This window comes from Onychomys torridus, chromosome 1 (assembly GCF_903995425.1).
Source record: "Onychomys torridus chromosome 1, mOncTor1.1, whole genome shotgun sequence".
Taxonomy (NCBI): domain Eukaryota; kingdom Metazoa; phylum Chordata; class Mammalia; order Rodentia; family Cricetidae; genus Onychomys; species Onychomys torridus.
The window spans coordinates 1,809,833-1,829,411 of NC_050443.1; the positions used below are offsets into that span (position 1 = coordinate 1,809,833).

A 19,579-nucleotide genomic window follows, 5' to 3' on the forward strand; every position below is an offset into this window, starting at 1 on the left:
GGATCTAGGAGATCCAAGGCTCTCAATCCCATTGACACAGAGCATGAAGACAATAGGACCCAAGATACAGAAACTAAGGGAGGAAGGGCAGTGAGAGTGAAACATGGGGTGTCTAGAAGATAAATGAGTCTTCATGTGACTCCAGTGTTCCTTCTGCTGTTCTGGGATCAACTCAATGATCTCCATATTATCATGTAATAAATGAATAGATATGTATATGATAGGTGTATATTATATTTGTTATATGTGATTTTATGTACTGATAAATCCAGATCCTCATGTGAGAGAAAACATGGTGTTAATCTTTCTGTGTCTCATTTACTTGATTTAATATATTGATCTCCAGTTGCACCCAGTTTTTCACAATTTTTCTGCACAAAGAATTTTTTCTTCAAATAAATATATTTAAAATTTCATGGTAATTTATACATCTATGCATATACATATAATTCTATTTTTATGTTCAAATGTATTTATAATTATAGAAATAAATCTATAATATTATGTTTTATGTATATGTATAAATTAAAATTTTTTGATGATTTCATATGAGTGTTGTACTGAAATCATTTCTACACACTTTCTTCTTCCTCTTACTCTGTTTCTTTCATTCTTCTTATATTTGACCTATGATTATTATTATTAATATTATTGTTAAATCTCACACATACAGACACATCCTAGAGCCTAGCTTGGGTTTCTTTTGATTTTTTCATTTCCTTCCCTTGGCTCCAAACAATTTATCTAAAGCCATCACAGAATCACCATGTGGTTTGTCTCCGCTTCTTGTTTTCTGGTTGGGTTTTTCCATTTGATCCCAGCATGTGCAAGGGAGCAAGTGACTTGGATTCCTGGTGGTCATTATACAGGCCTTCTTTAGGCAAGCATATTTTTGACATTTCATGTCATGTCTAGAAGGCTCCATTCTGTAGCAGGAATCTTGTTCCTCTAGTTCTTTTTAACCTTTCTACCTTATTTCCACAATGTACCCTGTAATACACACACACACACACACACACACACACACACACACACACACACACACACTTACATATGTATTTATTGGATTGTAGAAGTATCCATTTAGACTGGGCACATGAATGCCACTTATTCCTGTTTTGACCAGTGTCGATCTCAACAATCATCATCATCTATGGTAAAAGAAGCTTCTTTGATGAGAGGTGAGAGACATAATTACCTATAAGTTTAATGATAAGTATTTATAACAGCAGTTAGAAATTACATTGGTTTAGGAACATGGAAGTACTGGTTTCTTCTTTAGTGTACATATCTTCTGCAGACATGGGTACAAGTAATATATTTCCACTGCTCAATTTTGGCCTATTCTTTGATGATTTAGGTTTCTTACTTATTAGAACAAGTCTGCATTCATGTACTTTGTGAGCATATTTTTTGTATTGTTTACATTAACAGTGTGATGATTAGATAGTGAGATGTTAAACAGAAGCATCATGGAAACTGCTTGGGGTAAGTGCAGGTAGAGAATCCCAGCCTGTCACTATTTTGTACACCTGATATTTATCGGTCCCTGAGAAAAAGAATTTTGGGCAGGATCTTGGGTTCTTAGCTGGTGAATTGGCGCAAACCAATTTCCTGAGAAATTAGCTTCCAGGATTCTATACTGCAGACTGAGCTGGGAGCACAGGAAAGCTCCTTTATTCTGAACTGTGAGACCATACTTTTCCATCTGAGCTCGCTGGAATCAGATAAATTCTATTCCCAAGAAGGGCCTTGGGCAGAATTTCTGAACTCAGAGCAAGTCAGGCTGAAGAAATCAAGCCAAGGACCTGGAGGAAGCTGCTACAGCAGAGAAAGGCTGCATTTCATGTTTTCATGATGTTATGTGATGGAATTAATATGCATGACTAGAAAATAACAAGATGAAACTGGACAAAAAGAACCAGTTCTCTTGAGCACTTCCAACGTGTCTTTGTTTCTCAGGAGCACCTGAGACCAGCAGACAACCACAAAACATGTCAGAAGCCCCGACAGGTGAGTAAGGAAAATTCTGGTATCTTATGGTGGCCTTGGTTGGTCCTGATGTCTTTGTCAACAATTTCCAGTCTCACCACCCCAGGATGACACAGTACAGAACCTCATCCGGATGGGCTTGTCTGGCTTGATCCTCATACTTCTTGGGATTTTGCTGTTTGAAGCTTGCCGCAGCCAGAGAAGGACCTTGACTGCATCCTAGAAGTAAAGAAGAGAGATAGCAACAGGCCATGCATGGTGTCTACATCTGGGAAGCAAATTTGAGGGTCTCTGGTTTTGTTTTTGTTTTTGTTTTTTACATAAAATTCAATTTTTAGTATTGGGAATCACTTGTGAGAAAAGATCCAGGAATCAAACATATTTTTGGTTCAGGAAAAGACCCAAGTGTTGGTGTGAGGAGCTCTTACACCAGCACATTAAGGCTCTACCCTCTATCTTGCTGTGGACTTGGAAGGTTTTTCTTCCTTCCTTTGCAGTCTATGATGTGGGGAACATGTTGTCCCAGCAGTGAGGTTTGAGTCTTTTCCTCTGTGTATCTTCTGCTTTCCCCCAGTCTCTTGTCATACTTTCCTTTATGATAAATTACCACATCCCCTATTTTGCATTATGAGCATCTGCTTTTTGTGGATGTTGTTACTACGAAAAAGGAATTTGACTCAGTACAACATCAATAAACAATGAGCACAAGACAGATTCCAGAATGAAAAAATAACTGAATATAAATGATGCCCCCAAATTCTTTACTTTCAAACCATTAGATGTCATCACAAATTGATTGTGAGATTTCTGATAATTTATAAAAAGTTGCTGTCTACTGTTTAAAGCAACTCTGTGGTTGAATGCAGTTGATAGTGTTTTGAAAATATCATTTTGTTGAGCAAGTTCTGGTCTTTTATGTTTGCTGATTGCTGTGTATGATCCTTTGCATCAGCACCTTGAAGGCCCAGCCTATTCCTCTATACCAAAGTCAGCCCCATGCTGGAAACAACATGGGGCAGCAATTACAGCAGACACGGACCTTTGCCCTCCCTGACTGGTTCTGTGTGTGAAGGTTAGACACCATCAAACTATGATATATATTTTCATTCTCAAAATATTGGATTTTTTTAGTCCTCAATTGATTATTGGGATATTTGAGATGTATGAAAAAGAGACCCTTACACATCCTTCCTGTTTTGTTAAGGTCAAGTGTGAATTTTCCATTGTTAATTGTGTGAAAACTGTAGTGTGAAATGGGGGCTCTGAAGATGCAGGGCCCAATGGAGAAAAAACTGGGGCACTGTAAAGAAGGGGATGAAAAAAAAAGATTGTCATTTCCCCTACCAGGCAGTGGTGGCGCACGCCTTTAATCCCAGCACTCGGAAGGCAGAGGCAGGCAGATCTCTGTGAGTCTGAGGCCAGCCTGGGCTACAGAGTGAGTTCCAGGAAAGGTGCAAAGCTGCACAGAGAAATCTTGTCTCAGAAAAAAAGGAGATGGTGAGCATAAAGATTTAGATAATCAGTTCAGCACAGGGGTATGGAGAGCATGGATAGACCTTCAACAGCCCTTCATGGCTCTCTGAACTTGTTTCTGAGGCATCATCTTGAAAAGGTGATTGATATGGGAAGTGCCTTTTTAACTGTGCTTGGGACTGCTTTTTGGGGACAAGGAAGTACTCATGTGTATAAAATGAAAGAGGTTAGCTGAGCACCAGCATGTATTTGTTCACCCTTTTCTGCTTCTTGTTTGTGGATATAGTGCTTCTTGCTGCTTCGAAGTTGTGTGACCCTGATTTCCCTTCCACGGTCAACTGTTCCCTGGAATGAGAGCTGTAAATACACTTTCTCCTTCAAGTGTTTCCCCTTCCCTGAGTATCTTATCGTAGTAGCGGCACAGAGAGAGGCCTCATCATCCTCTCCTTTAACAATGCTTTAATGTTGACAACTCAGGCTTAGGTCAGTCTTGTGCAGGGAAACATACTTGCTGTGACTTCACTAGCACAATGTGACATTATGTTCAGGAGATGGTATTTCACAGCACTGTTCTTCATCCCTCTCCTTTCTTCTTCCGTGTTCCCCGAACCATGGAGAGGGGGATGTGGATGTGCTGATTAGGTCAGAGCACTCCATGGTCACTTATTTTCCACACTTTGACAAGCTACACATAGGTATTACTGATTAACAGTTACCAATTGTGTACAGAAATGTCCAACTAACACTGAGACCAGTATTTCTCTCTCTCTCTCTCTCTCTCTCTCTCTCTCTCTCTCTCTCTCTCTATATATATATATATATATATATATATATATATATATATATATATATACATACCTATAGCAGTTTGATACCGTGTGAATTTAGCAAAATAAGAGTGGCAGATACCTCTCCAAAGCTTATAATAGTTCCTGCAGTGGATTTTTGACCCAGTGTTATAGTACCATAAATGGATAATCTCTTGTTGATCATACCTCAAATACCATAAGAAAGAAGTTAGCTCTTCCTTTAATAGTCATGGACAAGTAGGCAGATGGAGCCTTTCTGGCAGGTGTATAGGACATAGGCTTCATAGCTAGGTAGGACCATTGGTGACTTTCCTCCCTTAGAAGCCTATACAACACATTCCAGATTATGAAGCTAGTGAAAAGGAGGAAAATTTCTGCATATTCTAAAACCAAAGTTTATGATATCTTCACCAATGGCATTTTACTATTTGATGGGAAACCAAAATTGATGACAATACTGTGTATTATTGTGGTGGATGTTTCTGGATCCACCTTGACTGAAAACTCTGACTATGAAATACATGACTATAAAACTTCTGTTTAATCATCCTTTTCTACTGAGCACTATCCATCTAAAGCCATAAAACAAAATGTTCAGAAAATTTGGGACACCATGGAAAGACCAAACCTAAGGATAATAGAGATAGAAGAAAGAGAACTCAAAGGAACCGAAATTATATTCAACAAATCATAGAAGAAAACTTTCCCAATCTAAAGAAGAAATGCCTATGAAGATATAAGAAGCTTACAGAACACCAAATTGACTGAATCGAAAAAAAAATCCCCTTGCCACATAATAATAAAATCACTAAGCATACAGAATAAAGAAAAAAAATTAAGATCTGCAAAGGAAAATTCGCAAGTAACATATGAAGGCAGACCCATAAGAATAACAGCTGTACAGTATAAATTGTAACTTCAGGAAAAGCTCCTGTTTTATTATTCCAAATAATTTCTCCCAAGTCAAACAAATGTCCAATAGTTCCTGGTATGTGGGAAGATAATGTTTGTTAAAGTCACAATGAAGCCTTATAGATGGAAGCTTGTGTATATAAACAGCACAAGTTGAGAAAAGGTTTAATCTCCAAACCTATTAGACTTGATGAAGTAAGATCAGTAATGGCCACCTTGCGACATAACAGGAGGTCTCATTCCCATTGGAGGTTGAGGAGACCCACCTTGGTAAGGGGGCACCATTGGTGGTCCCTGTTCATAAGGTGGCATAGCACCAGGAAGGTAACCTGGCATGCCTTGATGATAACCACCATACTGACCATGAGGTGGCATTGGAGGTCTCATTCCTTGCTGCTGTGGGATACCTGGCTGTGGTGGCATCATACCCCGAATTGGTCCAACTGGTGGATTACCAATTGGAGCCTGTCCTGGTCGAGGAAGATTATGCTGATATTTTGGTAACTGTGCCCTTCTTTCTTCCAGTGATATATCCTCATCTGGATGGATCAACTTATGGCTTCTTTTTCATGTTTCATCTAGGTTTTTAGAAGTGAAGTATAGTAAATTTGATTCGTTAAATTGTGAAGGCACTGGAATTACATGAACATACCATCTTAAATAAAGGCAAGTTCTGTAAGCTTACATTGCTCTTTGTAAAGTTATGTCTTCACAGCATTTCCAATGCTGTTGGACTTCATGCCCCCAACCTAGCTTGGTGAGGGCTGTAACTGTTTCCAAGTACTTGTACATTGGTAGTCTGAGTGTGTAACAATATTTAATGTATTTAGAGAGTTCCTGGTGTTGCAGGGTTTAAGAAATCTGTCCCACTGAGTCATGTGACTTTTCTGTACTGTTAAACTTCATTGTAATAAAATGCAAAAAAAAAGAATAACAGCTGATTTCTCGATCGAGATTCTGAAAGCCACATCTGGACAGACATTATGCAGACAATAAGAAACTATGGATGCCAACCCAGACTATTATATCCAGCAAAACTCTCAATAGCCATGGATAGAGGAAACAAAATATTCCTTGATAAAACCAGATTTAAACAATACTTATCCACAAATCTAGCCCTACAAAAAGCACTAGAAGGAAAAATCCAACCTAAGGAAGTTAGATACTCCCATGAAAACATAGGCTATAGATAATCCCACACCAACAAATACCAAAGAAGAGAAATACACAACACTACCACCCAAAATAACAGGAATTGACAATAACTGGTCACTAATATCCCTTAATGTCAATGGAATCAATTCATCTATAAAAAGACACAGGCTAATGGAATGGATATAAAAATAGGATCCATCCTTCTGCAGCATACAAGAAAAACACCTCAACTTCAAAGACAGATACCACCTCAGAGTAAAAGGCTGGGAAAAGACTTTCCAATCAAAGGGACTTAAGAAGCAAGCTGGTGTAGCTATCCTAATATCTAATAAAATAGATTTCCAACTAAAATTAATTGAAAGAGATTGGGAAAGACATTACATATTTATTACAGGGAAAATCCACCAAGATGAAATCTCAATTCTGAACATTTATGCCCTAAATAAGGGCACTCATATTTGTAAAAGAAACATTACCAAAGCTTAAATAACATGTCAAACCCCACATATTAGTAGTGGGAGATTTCAACACCTACTCTCACCACTGGACAGAACTGCCAGATCAAAACTTAACAGAGAAATAAGGGACCTAACAGAAGTTATGACTCCAATGGACTTAGTAGATATCTACAGAATATTCCACCTGAACAAAAAGAATATACCTTCTTCTCAGCACCCCATGGAACCTTCTCTAAAATCGACCACATGCTTGGTTACAAAGCAAATCTCAACTGATACAAAAAAATGGAATAACCTCCTGTATTTTATTGGACTACCATGGCTTAAATTTAGATTTCAACAATAACAAAAATTACAGAAAGCCTACAATCTCGTGGATACTGAATAATGCCCAAATGAATTACCACTGGGTCAAGGAAGAAATAAATACAGATATTAAGGATTTCCTAGAATTCAATGAAAATGAAAGCACAACATACCCAATCTTATGGGACATTATGAAAGCAGTGCTAAGAGGAAAATTCATAGGACTAAATGCCCACATAAAGAAGTTGGAGAAACCTCACACTAGTGTTTTAACAGCACACCTGAAAGCTGTAGAACAAACAGAAGCAAAGCACAGAGGAGGAATCAATGCCAGGAAATCATCAAATTGAGGGCTGAAAACAAAAAATAGAAACAAAGAAAACAATACAAAGAATCAATGAAACAAAGAGTTGGTTCTTTGAGAAATTCAACAAGATAGACAAGCCCTTATCCAAACTAACCAAAAGGCAGAGAGAGAGAGCATCTAAATTAACAAAATCAGAAATGAAAAGGGGGACATAACAGACAATGAGGAAATCCAGAGAATCATCAGGTCATACTTCAAAAACCTGTGCTGCACAAAACTGGAAAATCTGAAAGAAATGGACAATTCTCTGGATAGGTATCACAGACCAAAGTTAAATCTAGACCAGATAAATTATTCAAATAGACCAGTAACCCTCAAGGAAATAGAAAATGTCATTAAACATCTCCCAACCGAAAAGAAAGCTTACTACCAGATGGGTTCAGTGCAGAATTCCACCAGATTTTCAAAAAAGAGCTAACTCCAATGTTCTTTAAATTGTTCCACACAATAGAAACAGAATGAACATTACCAAACTCTTTTTATGCTGCTACAGTTACCCTGATACCCAAACCACACAAAGATGAGACAAAGAAAGAGAATGACACACCAATCTCCCTCATGAACATTGATGCAAAAATAATAAAATATTGGCAAACTGAATCCAAGAACACATCAAAATATTATCCACCATGACCACCAAGTAAGCTTTATCCCAGGGATGCAAGGATGGTTCACCATATTAAAGTCTGTCAGTGTAATACACCATATAAACCAAACGAAAGAACAAAACCACATGATCATTTCATTAGATGCTGAAAAAGTCATTGACAAAATCCAACACCCCTTCATGATAAAGGTTCTAGAGAGTTCAGGAATACAAGGAACATACCTAAACATAATAAATGCAATTTACAGCAAGCCAACAGCTATGGTGATATTTTATTTGTGTTCAAATGTCATTTTTATTTGTATGTTAATAAATAAAGTTACCTGGGGATCAGAGCTAAAAGTGAGCCATTTAGCAGAAGTCTGGCTGTGGTGGCACACACCCTTAATTTGATCACATGGCAGGCAGAGTCCTGTGTGGTCAAGGACACAGCCAAGTGGTGACAAACTTTTAATCCCAGTACCAACCATAACGACCTGGAGGTCTGCATAGACAGGCAGTGACAAGGAAGTCATGTGGTTGGGTTTAGAGTCGATGAGAAGGCAGAACAGAAAGGCAATAAAAAGACAAGCCAGACATTGGAATCTCTCAGGGGAAGGACGGCAGCAAGTGGTAAGCTAAAGGCTATTCACTAGTGCTCTGATCTCTTGGCTTTTAACTCTGTATTTGCTTTTGTGTTTCTTATTTAATAAGACTGTATAGAATTTCATCTACAAACAGCCAACATCAAATTAAATGGAGAGAAACGCAAAGCAATTCCACTAAAATCAGGAACTAGGCAAGGCTGTCCACTCTTCCCATATTTATTTAATATAGTGCTTGAAGTTCTGTCTAGAGCAATAAGATAACAAAAGGAGATCAAAGTGATAGAAATTGGAAAGGAGTCATTTAAACCTGGTGGATTCAGTACAGGCAGGTCCAGTCCCCTCCTTCCAGGATGAGCATGTGTCCCTGTGTAAGCCCAAGGTTCCAAATAGCCAGCTCATGCACTAAGGACAGATCCTGGTCTCACAGACTGGGTGCCTCCCAAACAGATCAAGCTATTCAATTGTCTCACTTATCCAGAGGACCTGATCCAGCTGGAGTCTTGGCCCTGGAGGAGATGGGAATGGAGGGGAGGGGAGGGTGGGGCGGGAGGGGGAGGACAGGAGAACCCATGGCTGATGTGTAAAATTAAAACACAAATATAATAATAATAAAAAATTCAATAATAAAAAAGGGCCACAACAGCATTGGGAAGGCTGAGAACTACTCAAAAAAATTAAAAAAAAACTGGACAGAGACTCTAATAATTTTACATAGGTAATCAATAAATAGCTTCAAGTAGAGGAGAAAAGAAATTGGAAAGGAAGAAATCAAACTTTCAATATTTGGAGACAATAACATAGTGTACATAAGTGACCCCCAAAATTCTACCAGAGAACTCCTTCAGTTGAAAAACTCCTTCAGTTATGTAGCAGGATACAAGATTAACTAAAAAAAAAAAAATCAGTAGCCCTCCTATATACAAATGATAGATGGGCTGAGAAAGAAATCAGAGAAACATTATCCTTTACAATAGCCACAAATAATATAAAATACCTTAAAGTAACTATAACTTAGGAAGTGAAAGACCTGTATGATAAGAACTTTAAGTCTCTGAAGAAAGAAATTGAAGAACATATCAGAAAATGAAAAGATCACCTATGCTCATGGATAGGTAGGATTAACATAGTAAAAATGGCAATCTTACCAAAAGCAATTTTCTTGCTTCAAAATCCCATCAAATCCGAACACAATTCTTCATAGACTTGTAAAAAACAATACTCAACTTCACATGGAAAAACAAAAACCTAGGACAGCTAAAAGAATCCTGTATAATAAAGCAATCTCTGGAGTTATCACCATCCCTGACCTCAAGCTCTATAATAGAGCTATATTAATAAAAACAGCTTGATACTGGCATAAAAACCAACATGCGGACCAAGGGAATTTGAATTTAAGACCCTGACATTATTCTGTACACCCATGAACACTTGGTTTTTGACAAAGAAGCCAAACTGTACCATGGAAAAAAGAAAGCATCTTCAACAAATGATGCTGGCATAACTGGATGTGAACATGTAGAAGATTGCAAATAGATCTATATCTTTCGCCATGCACAAAACTCAAGTTCAAGTGGATCAAAGACCTCAACATAAATCCAATTACTCTAGACCTGATAGAAGAGAAAGTAGGACATATTCTTGAACACATTAGCACAGGAGACCACTTCCTAAATATAACACCAGTAGCACAGACACTGAGAGCAACAATTAATAAATGGGACCTCCTGAAACAGAGAAGCTTTTTTAGGGCAAAGGACACAGTCAATAAGATAAAATGACAGCCTACAGAATGGGAAAAGATCTTTACCAACACTACATCTGACAAAGGGCTGATCTCCAAAATATACAAAGAACTAAAGAAAGTAGACATCAAAATACCTAATAATCCAATTAAAAATGGGCTACAGAGCTTAACAGAGAACTCTCAACAGAAGAATCTCAAATGGCTGAAAGACATTTAAGGAATTGCTCAACATCCTTAGTCATCAGGGAAATGCAAGTCAAAATGACTCTGAGATACCATCTTGCACCTGTCAGAGTGGCTAAGATCACAAACACTGAAGACAGCTTATGTTGGAGAGGATGTGGAGCAAGGGGAACTCTCCTCCACTGTTGGTGAGAGTGCAAACTTGTACAGCTACTTTGGATATCAGTATTGTGGTTTTTCAGAAAATTGGGAATCAATCTTCCTCAAGACCCAGCTATACCATTCTTGGGCATATACACAAGGAATGCTCAATCATACCACAAGGATACATGCTCAACTATACTTATAGAAGCATTATTTGTAATAGCCAGAACCTGGAAACAGCCTAGATGCCCCTCAACTGAAGAACTGATAAATAAAATATGGTACATATACACAAAGGAGTACTACTCAGCAGAGAAAAACAATGACATCATGAGATTTGCAGGCAAATGAATGGAACTAGAAAATATCATCCAGAATGAGGTAACCAAGACTCAGAAGGACAAACGTTATGTACTCACTCATAAGTGATACCAAATGTAATACAACAGGTAACCAGATTACAATGCACAGCTCCAGGGAGGCTAGCTAACAGGGAGGACCCTAGGAAGGATTCACGGATCATCTATTGAAGGAGAAATAGATGAGATCTTCATGAGCAAACTGGGAGTGGGGAGCTAGTGGAGTGCAATGGATGGAGGATGAGAACATAGGGAATGAGAGATTCAAGCTGGAACAGGGACATAGTGGGAGAGAAAGGAAAGAGATATCATAATAAATGAAGACATCATGGGAATAGGGAGAAACAGAGTTTTAGGGAAGTTTCAAGGAATTCACAAGGATGACCTCATCTTAGACTACTGGTAGTAGTCGGGAGGGTACTGGAAAATGTGCACAGACGACTAGCCAAACTAGTGGAAATACATGACCTGTGGACCAATAGTTGAGGAGCTCCCGTGATACTGGACTAGGCCCTCTGGATAAGTGAGATAGTTGTTTAGCATGAAGTGTTTAGTGGGGCCCCAGGTGGTGTGATCAAGACCCATTCCTGGTGCATGAGCCAGCCTTTTGGAGTCTAGTGCCTATGGTGAGACACTTTGCACAGCCTTGGTGCAGGGAGGACTGGTTTGAACCTGCCTCAACTGAATTTACCAGGCTCTTCTGACTTCCCATGGGAGACTTGGCCTTGGAGAAGGTACAAAGACTGGGTGTGTTGGGGGGAAGTTTGGGGTTGGGAGGAGGGATGAGAGGGGAGTCTGTGGTTGGTATGTAAAATGAATATAAAATCTCTTAATAATAATAAGAAAAAAGGGAGGAAAAAACTTAAATTATGCAATTAGACATTTGGGCTATCAGCTCACAAAAAACATGCAGATAATTATTAGTGATGCAAACTTGGCCTTACCTTAGCCTTGTCTCATTAGCTCTTATAACTTAAATTAACCCATATTTTTATTAATATACTTTATACCATGTAGCTTTTATCTCTCTCCAATTCTGTGTGTCCAACCCAATCTGCATCTTGATGGCATCTCCTTCATACCTCAATTATCTCATCTTTCTGTCTTTGCCTGGAAGTCTGGTCTATATCTCCTGCCTAGGAATTGGCCATTCTGATTTTTATTACAACAGTTACAGCAATACATCTTCACACAATGTTCAAATGTCCCACAACATTTCACACTTTTGTCTAAATAAGAGAAAAGGTTTTTTAAGTCTAATACATAAAGTTATATAAAATAAAAACAATTATCAAGTAAGAATTACATTTACAAAGTCCAGTCTATTTGTATTTGGCAAATTTGGACTAATTACTCTATTACCTTTCTTATCTTGATGAGTCCAAAGTTTTATACCTAAACTACCTTGTATCATAGCTTGTATTACCATCCTTACAATATCTTCTTAGATAAACAATTTAAGCTTTCATATTTCCCAACCTTATAAACTTTTCATCTTTTATGTAAGTATTTTTTAATTTATTAACAAGTAAGACTGTAACTATAACTATCTAGTCTTTGATGCCTATCAGAGACCCCAAAAGGATAAAATATTACCCGAGTAAATGGGATATGCAAAGCAGACAACTTCCAAATTCCAAAGCTATATAAACGATTAAGACATTTGGCTGCCTGCACAGTCACCCCAAGATTCCTCTGCAACATTGCGGCATCCATCTTCAGCCTACAGGCTTAGAAAATCTGACATTTCTGAGAAGCAGGAATTTTGTTTTCTTTTGTGTCCTCTGTGTCTAATTTGGATAGCATACTGTCAGCGGTCAAGGCAAGGGTTTTCTTACCCAGTGGATAACCTTGCCACAATCAAAGAAAGCTCCATATGTAGGTTCTTTGATGCTTATTATCCTTTTGTGAAGTAAATTGGTGCTGCCAGGAGCTAATATGTCTCACTGTCATGAAAATCCTTAGGTTATTAAAACATCTTAAATTCCATATTCTATAGGTCTCTGTAGTGTTTGAAGACCATTTATCTATCTAAAATATATATACCTTGAAAACATACTTAATGTGACTACATTTTGATTATTATAGATGACTAACTACTAACCTATATTTTTAAATTATACATTACATTTTTAATGAGTTGCATAGGTACAAATACCTTAAAGAAAAATAGAAACATATATACAGTGTAGCAAAATAATTTTAAATTTGTATCAATTTATAAAAATCCATACCAATGTAAAATATTTGAGATTAGTATTTGCTTTTTAGACTAAAAATAGGTTCAGTAATCTATCCTTTTATCCTATCATTCCCATATACCCCTTTTTTTCTTTTCATAAAGAGATCCTTGAATCCGACCTCAATTGCTTAGTTTCCTTCCTTTTTATGACCAGTAATAATTCACAACCAATTGCTCAAATGATGACAACCATCCATAAACCACCAAATGACAAAACCACCTACCCCACATATTGGAAACATGGGTTTTGTGTTATCTTATCTAGACTGCTTCCTCTTGTCTGCAGGTGATGTAATCTTTAGGGGACCCTGAGAAAATTAAGATAATGGTCAAGTCCTGTGAGAGCTAGCTGTTGCTCAGTCTCTGTGTGATGGGAAAATGTAAGGCTTATCTAAAGTCTGTGAGGCTGAACTCTCTCTAGCAGTTTTGAAGTTGTTCTGGATGCCAAATTTTGGAAATTGCACCAGAAACGTTCCAAAAGGCTGGGTCATCTGGACTACTTGTCTTTATTGGTGTCTGGCCTTTTTGTTCTGAAAACACAGAAAATTTAAACCCACCATGTAGCTCTGCACATGGTGCTGACTGGCTCAAAAGAGTGGGCAGTGGTCACCCAAGAGACTGCAGGACTAGGAAGTCACATCTGGCTCCATGTTTGGAACTTTTTAAAAGCTTTTTTGTGTCCTATGTGAAAGTATTTGTCTTCACACTGGATGCCCTGTGTAAGGAGTCTTTCTCTGACCCATCAGCCAGCTCCCAAATGATGACACAGAGACCTTTGTTAATTATGAAATCTCGGCCTATAGCTTAGGCTTGTTTCTAACTAGTTCTTGTAACTTAAATTAACCCATTTTTATGTATCTATTCCATGTCATGTGGTTCAGTTACCTCTTTTTTATTCTGTACCTCTGACTTACTTGTTCTGAGTCTCCTGGAATCTCTCTGGAATAATCTGCATGCTGAGCTCCCCCGCTCTCCTTTTCTCTCCCTGAACCCAGCCTATCTCTCCTGCCTGGCTATCATGTTGTGACTTCTCTTCCATCTTGCAGCTCCAGTTTGTTCCATGTGCCTGTTGTCTGGCTGGTGACTCTGCCGTACTTCTTCCTAGAGTTCTCTCTCTGTCCAGACGTCCCACCTATACCTCCTGCCTAGCTATTGGTCATTAAGCTTTTCATTATCCCAATCACAGCAAAACTTTTTCACACAGAGTACAAATATCCCACAACAAAACTGATACACATGAGACAAGATAGCTGTGGATAAAAGTAGGAATTAATCTATTTTAGTGTCAATGTGGGAACCAGGCAGTATTATGAACTATTGTAGTACCCTTCTGCAGATAGCGCACAGAGCATACACAGCTGTCAACATTCTCTTAGAGCCCTGACCCTACCTCAGCCTCCACTGAGGAGGAAGTCTCCCTGCAATGATCCTTAAGAAGGATAGGTTCAGAGACTGATCAATGTTAGCCTCTTTTCTTTTTTTCTCTGAAGCTAAAATTACCTTTAATTTTTTTGTTTAAAGTTTTTTTTTTCATTTTACCTACCAAACACAGTTCCCCCTTCCTCCCTTACTCCCACTAAACCCCCTGTCTCCTCCCCCGACACCCATCCTTACCCAGAGAGGGTAAGGACTCCCATGGGGAGTCAGCAAAATCTGCCATATCAAGTTGGGGCAGGACCAAGTCCCTCCCCCAGTTTCAATAGCCTCTTTTTTGAACAGTGAACCTTCTGCATTTTGGGAACTTTAGTTTTCACTTCTGCTTTTCAGCTCATGATTTTGATGACCTTCACAGTTTAGAATTAATATAGTAACCATTTCCAAAACAGGAGAGCAGAGAGGGGGCCCTTTAACTATAACATTTACATGACCAAAACACTCTTGTACCCGAATTACATTGTAAAAGTCTGAAAGTTAATCATTCCTTAAACATCAAAGTCACAAAATCTCCTGGACCCATAAGTAAAGCTGATGGTGATATTAGATAATCAGGATGGTGCTGATGCTCATAGTTGAGATGCCAACACCATTTAAATTGGAATAAACATTTGTGGATGAACAGGCATTAACTTAAACTCAGCCTTCACAAAAACTAGAAGGATTCTGGACAATAAAATAAGAACACTTAAGATGAAAGACAGCTGAGAGGTTGTTCCTATGGAAATCATGTATGTTGGTAAGAAAATGGAATGAGTCTATCAGCAATTATTTAGCATAGACTCAAATCAGAGCCATGAGAATACCACATTTCTTTCTCTATTGCAATAGATTTCTCCTGTGAGTTCATTCAGGATCTCTGAAGGATCAGGTGCTCAGTGTGTCCCTTCTGTTCTGTATGATCACAGCAGCATCAGCCTGCATCTTCCCTTGTTGTAGAACAGTGCTCTCCAGACAAGGCAGTACTCTTATCGTATAAGTCTCTGTAGCTCTGATTACACACAGGTGACCTGCACAAGATTGGCCCAATGAATATTCCTTCATGCTATAGAGGCTCCTAAGGCCACTCCCCGCTTCAGAAATATTGGCAGTTAAAAGTTGTAGGTGAAGCATTTTTTTTCAGGGATATAACCACAGAGAAGTTTCCAAAATTGTTGGGTATAGTGGAGTGCACTGTTTTCAACAGTTGGGTGTGAGACTGGTTGGTGGATCTAGTCTGGTCTACATAGTGATTTCCAGGACAGCCAGAGCTACACAATGAGAACCTGTCTCAGCAAACAAACAACAAAAACTGAATACCAAAAAGCCCAACCATTGACAACACACTTTTAAGGAACCCTAATAAAACTCATTGCTTCACCAGCTATGGCTGTGTGGAGTCTTATCTTTGATTCTATAACTGGTGTCTCATGTATCATGTGTAGGCATTGTTCTTGTATCACTAAGTAAAGTTCATACAACATTCCCAAAGCATCTCCCAGGCAGGCTCGGAAACTGGTATGAGTTTGGTCAGGCTGGTAAAGAAAAGGAGAACCAAGAAGAAACTCTGAGAGAAAAAGACCAACCACCTCAGAGTCTCTCAAGTGAAAGTGTTGGCTCAGGAATGCACCAGGTTTATTTTGCATGAAGTCCTAGTCTGTGGTGAGTGGGAGCATACAGGCAGACATAGTCGGTTAAAGTGGAGATGTTCTGCCGGAAGTGACCACAATCAGTTTGGGCTTTTAATCCCAGCACACAGCAAGCTGAGGGAGAAGGAGGAAGAATCTGAGACCCACATGATTTTTAAGAGGTTCTGTCAAAGAAACAAAAAGAAGATATAAAAGCCACAAATTCTGGCCCATCCAATCACAGCACCAGAAAGAAAAGAAGGGTCAGGCGCCAGTTTAGAGCATTTCCTCTTCCTCAGGCACTGCCAGTATGATATCCTTATGACAGGAAGCAGAAACCAGCCTTCCTAGGCCACGCATTTTGTCTCTGTGTGTGTCTGGAAAGGAGGCCAATCATCTGCACACTTGTGGCAACTGGAAGAGACCATGAACCCCTTTCTTACAGTCCCGCTGTATCTTGGTGAGATGCCAAATGGGGAGGGAGGATTCTCATCTGATAGGGAATCCACCTCACATCCATGCTTTGGGCCATCAGGATGTCTCAGCAACTGCAGAAGGGACCTGGGAGTGGAGGCCATGCTCTTGTTTAATTTCCAGCACTCACAGGTAATTCTATTGCAGGACTGAGTTTGGACCTCAGGATCCCAGTATTGGCAGGTGAGTGTCTTCTCAGCTGCCTCAGTTTGGACATCCTTGCTGGGGTCCACACGTCACTCATGAACAGAGCAGATGGTGAACAGCAGGTGTGGCCTGTTGCTGGGGAGTGTCTACATTTCCTGGTTCTGAGAGCTTACATCTGAGGGAGAGTTCTGGGAAAGCAGCTGACAATTTTCTTGCAGGGACCCTCTCTAAACCTACACTCAGGGCAGTGCCAAGAAATGTGGTAAACCCTGGGAACCAGGTGACATTCTTCTGCGAAGGGCCCTTAGAGGCCAAGGCATATGTTCTCTACAAAGAAGGAAGTCCAGATTACCCGATGCCAACAACCCTTCTGGAAACTGAAAACAAAGCCACGTTCTCTATCTCATCAGTTCAGTGGTACAATGCAGGCCAATGTTGGTGTGAATATAAAAGCAATCATGGTATGTCAGAAAGAAGTGACTCCCTGGAGCTGCCAGTAACAGGTGAGAGGACTGTACCATTTCCAGATTCTGCCTTAAGGAAAGGAGTATGTTCATTGCGAGTTTCTTTCTCAAATATGAGAAAGGAGAAAAATGCTTTTCATGTAAGCCCACACAACAGGCTTTCTCTTCTCTCCTAGGATACTACTCAAGCAAAATCACCTTGTCTGCCACTTCCAGCCCTGCGGCGACCCCAGGAGGGCACGTGACCCTTCAGTGTGTCTCACAACAGGCATATGACATGTTTAGTCTAATGAAGGAAGATGAGAAGTTCTCCAGGCCGTTGCCCTCACAGAACATCTACCCTGGGCTCTTTGGAGCCCTGTTCACTGTGGGTCCTGTGACCCCCAACCAGAGGTGGAGGTTCACATGCTATGGCTATTATTTGAGCATCCCCCAGGCATGGTCAGTGCCCAGTAACCACCTAGAGCTCCTGGTCTCAGGTAAGGAAGTGCAGGACTTTACATGATATTGTAACTGACCCAGGATCCCAGGAGAGGACCTGATGTGTTGTGGCACATCTACTGAACTCAGATCCCCATATCTGTGGTATAGCTTGACTTCAGATCCAGAAATTGGGGTCTAATTAATAGTGGAACTCAAAATTCAGGGAAGAGTGAAGTCTTTAAGTGTCCTTCTATAATTGCAAATCAGTTTAGATGTCATGGGCAAATGTGAACTTCTTTGTGATATTCTCCTAACAGATGCACCTCCTTCTTTTCTACTTTTTGGCAGGGATCCTTCATAAACCCACCATCTGGGCTCATCCTGGCTTTGTGATCACCTCAGGGAGTCCTGTTACCATCTGGTGTAAGGCAACCCTGGAAGCCCAAATGTATGTGATATATAAAGAGGGAATCCCAGGACCCTGGGACCAACAGGCCCCATTAGCCCACACCAATTATGCAAAACTCACCCTTCCATCTGTGACACAAGAGCAGGCAGGACGATATCACTGTTACACTTACACCTCTTCAGGATGGTCAGAGCGCAGTGACGCCTTAGAGCTGGTGGTGACAGGTGAGAGGACACCAGAAATCTTAACCCCAGATGTCACTCTCAAGAGAAGACTGCACTAACGGTATCTGCCATCTAAGGACAGCCATGGGGGACAATTCAGGCTTTGTGATCCTCTTTAATTTTCCATGTGTGTTTCTTCTAGGAGTCTACAAGAAACCCACCCTGTCAACCATGCAAAATCCTGTTGTAAACTTAAGACAGTCTGTGACCCTCTCTTGTACCTCAAGTCAGAGATACGACTGGTTCATTCTAACTATGAATGGTCGGAAGTTCTCCATCCCTCGGAGCTCAAGATACACATACACTGGGATGTTCCTGGCTGAGTTTCCAGTGGGTCCAGTGACCTCCAGCCAGAGGTGGAAGTTCACATGCTATGGCTATTATACAAATAATCCTCAGGTGTGGTCAGAAGGGAGTGACGTCCTGGAGCTGCTGGTCTCAGGTGAGGAAGCCTCAGACTCTCTGTGGAATCGTGTTGCACCTGACTCATGTTCCCAGTGAAGACCAGGCTTGCGGTATGTCTGTGGAATCAGGGTTCCTGAGATAACTGACACTGCCTGGAGATTGTGGGAGTCACTGTACAGAAAACAAGGGAGTCATAGTGAGACTGGGCCTTGGTAAGGTCAGGAGACTAATGAATATCCCCATGACATTATTCGTCCTTTGCTAGTCAGGGGTAAATTTCAACATCAATAGCATGCTTGACGTTTACTGTGAAACTGTTCAAAGTCCCCTCTCCTTCACACCTTCTTCCCTGCAGGGAACCTTCAGAAACCCTCCTTGTGGGCTGTGCCAAGTTCTGTGATTGCCTCTGGCAATGATGTGACCATCTGGTGTGAGGGGACCAAGGAAACTCAAATATATTTCCTATATAAAGAAGGAAGCTCAGCACCCCAGGACAGTCATACACCAAAAGATCCTGGTAACAAGGCCATGTTCTCCATATCATCCATTGAAAAGCATCATGCAGGGCAATATCGCTGTTACTCTTACAAATCTACAGGGTGGTCAGAGCGCAGTGATTCCCTGGAGCTGGTGGTGACAGGTGAGAGGACACTT

The 19,579-nt window shown here is 40.0% G+C and overlaps 1 protein-coding gene across 1 annotated transcript in view; it reads left to right on the top strand.

Annotated features, from left to right (window-relative positions):
• Positions 1 to 16,799: 16,799 nt before the first annotated feature.
• Positions 16,800 to 19,579, top strand: part of LOC118590926 (leukocyte immunoglobulin-like receptor subfamily A member 6) — a 63,043-nt gene continuing 60,263 nt past the window's right edge. The window contains 6 exon segments of the mRNA XM_036198763.1: positions 16,800 to 16,839; positions 17,001 to 17,036; positions 17,219 to 17,503; positions 17,641 to 17,943; positions 18,236 to 18,520; positions 18,663 to 18,962. Of these exon segments, the coding sequence (XP_036054656.1) occupies positions 16,806 to 16,839; positions 17,001 to 17,036; positions 17,219 to 17,503; positions 17,641 to 17,943; positions 18,236 to 18,520; positions 18,663 to 18,962 (1,243 nt within the window). The 5' untranslated portion in view covers positions 16,800 to 16,805.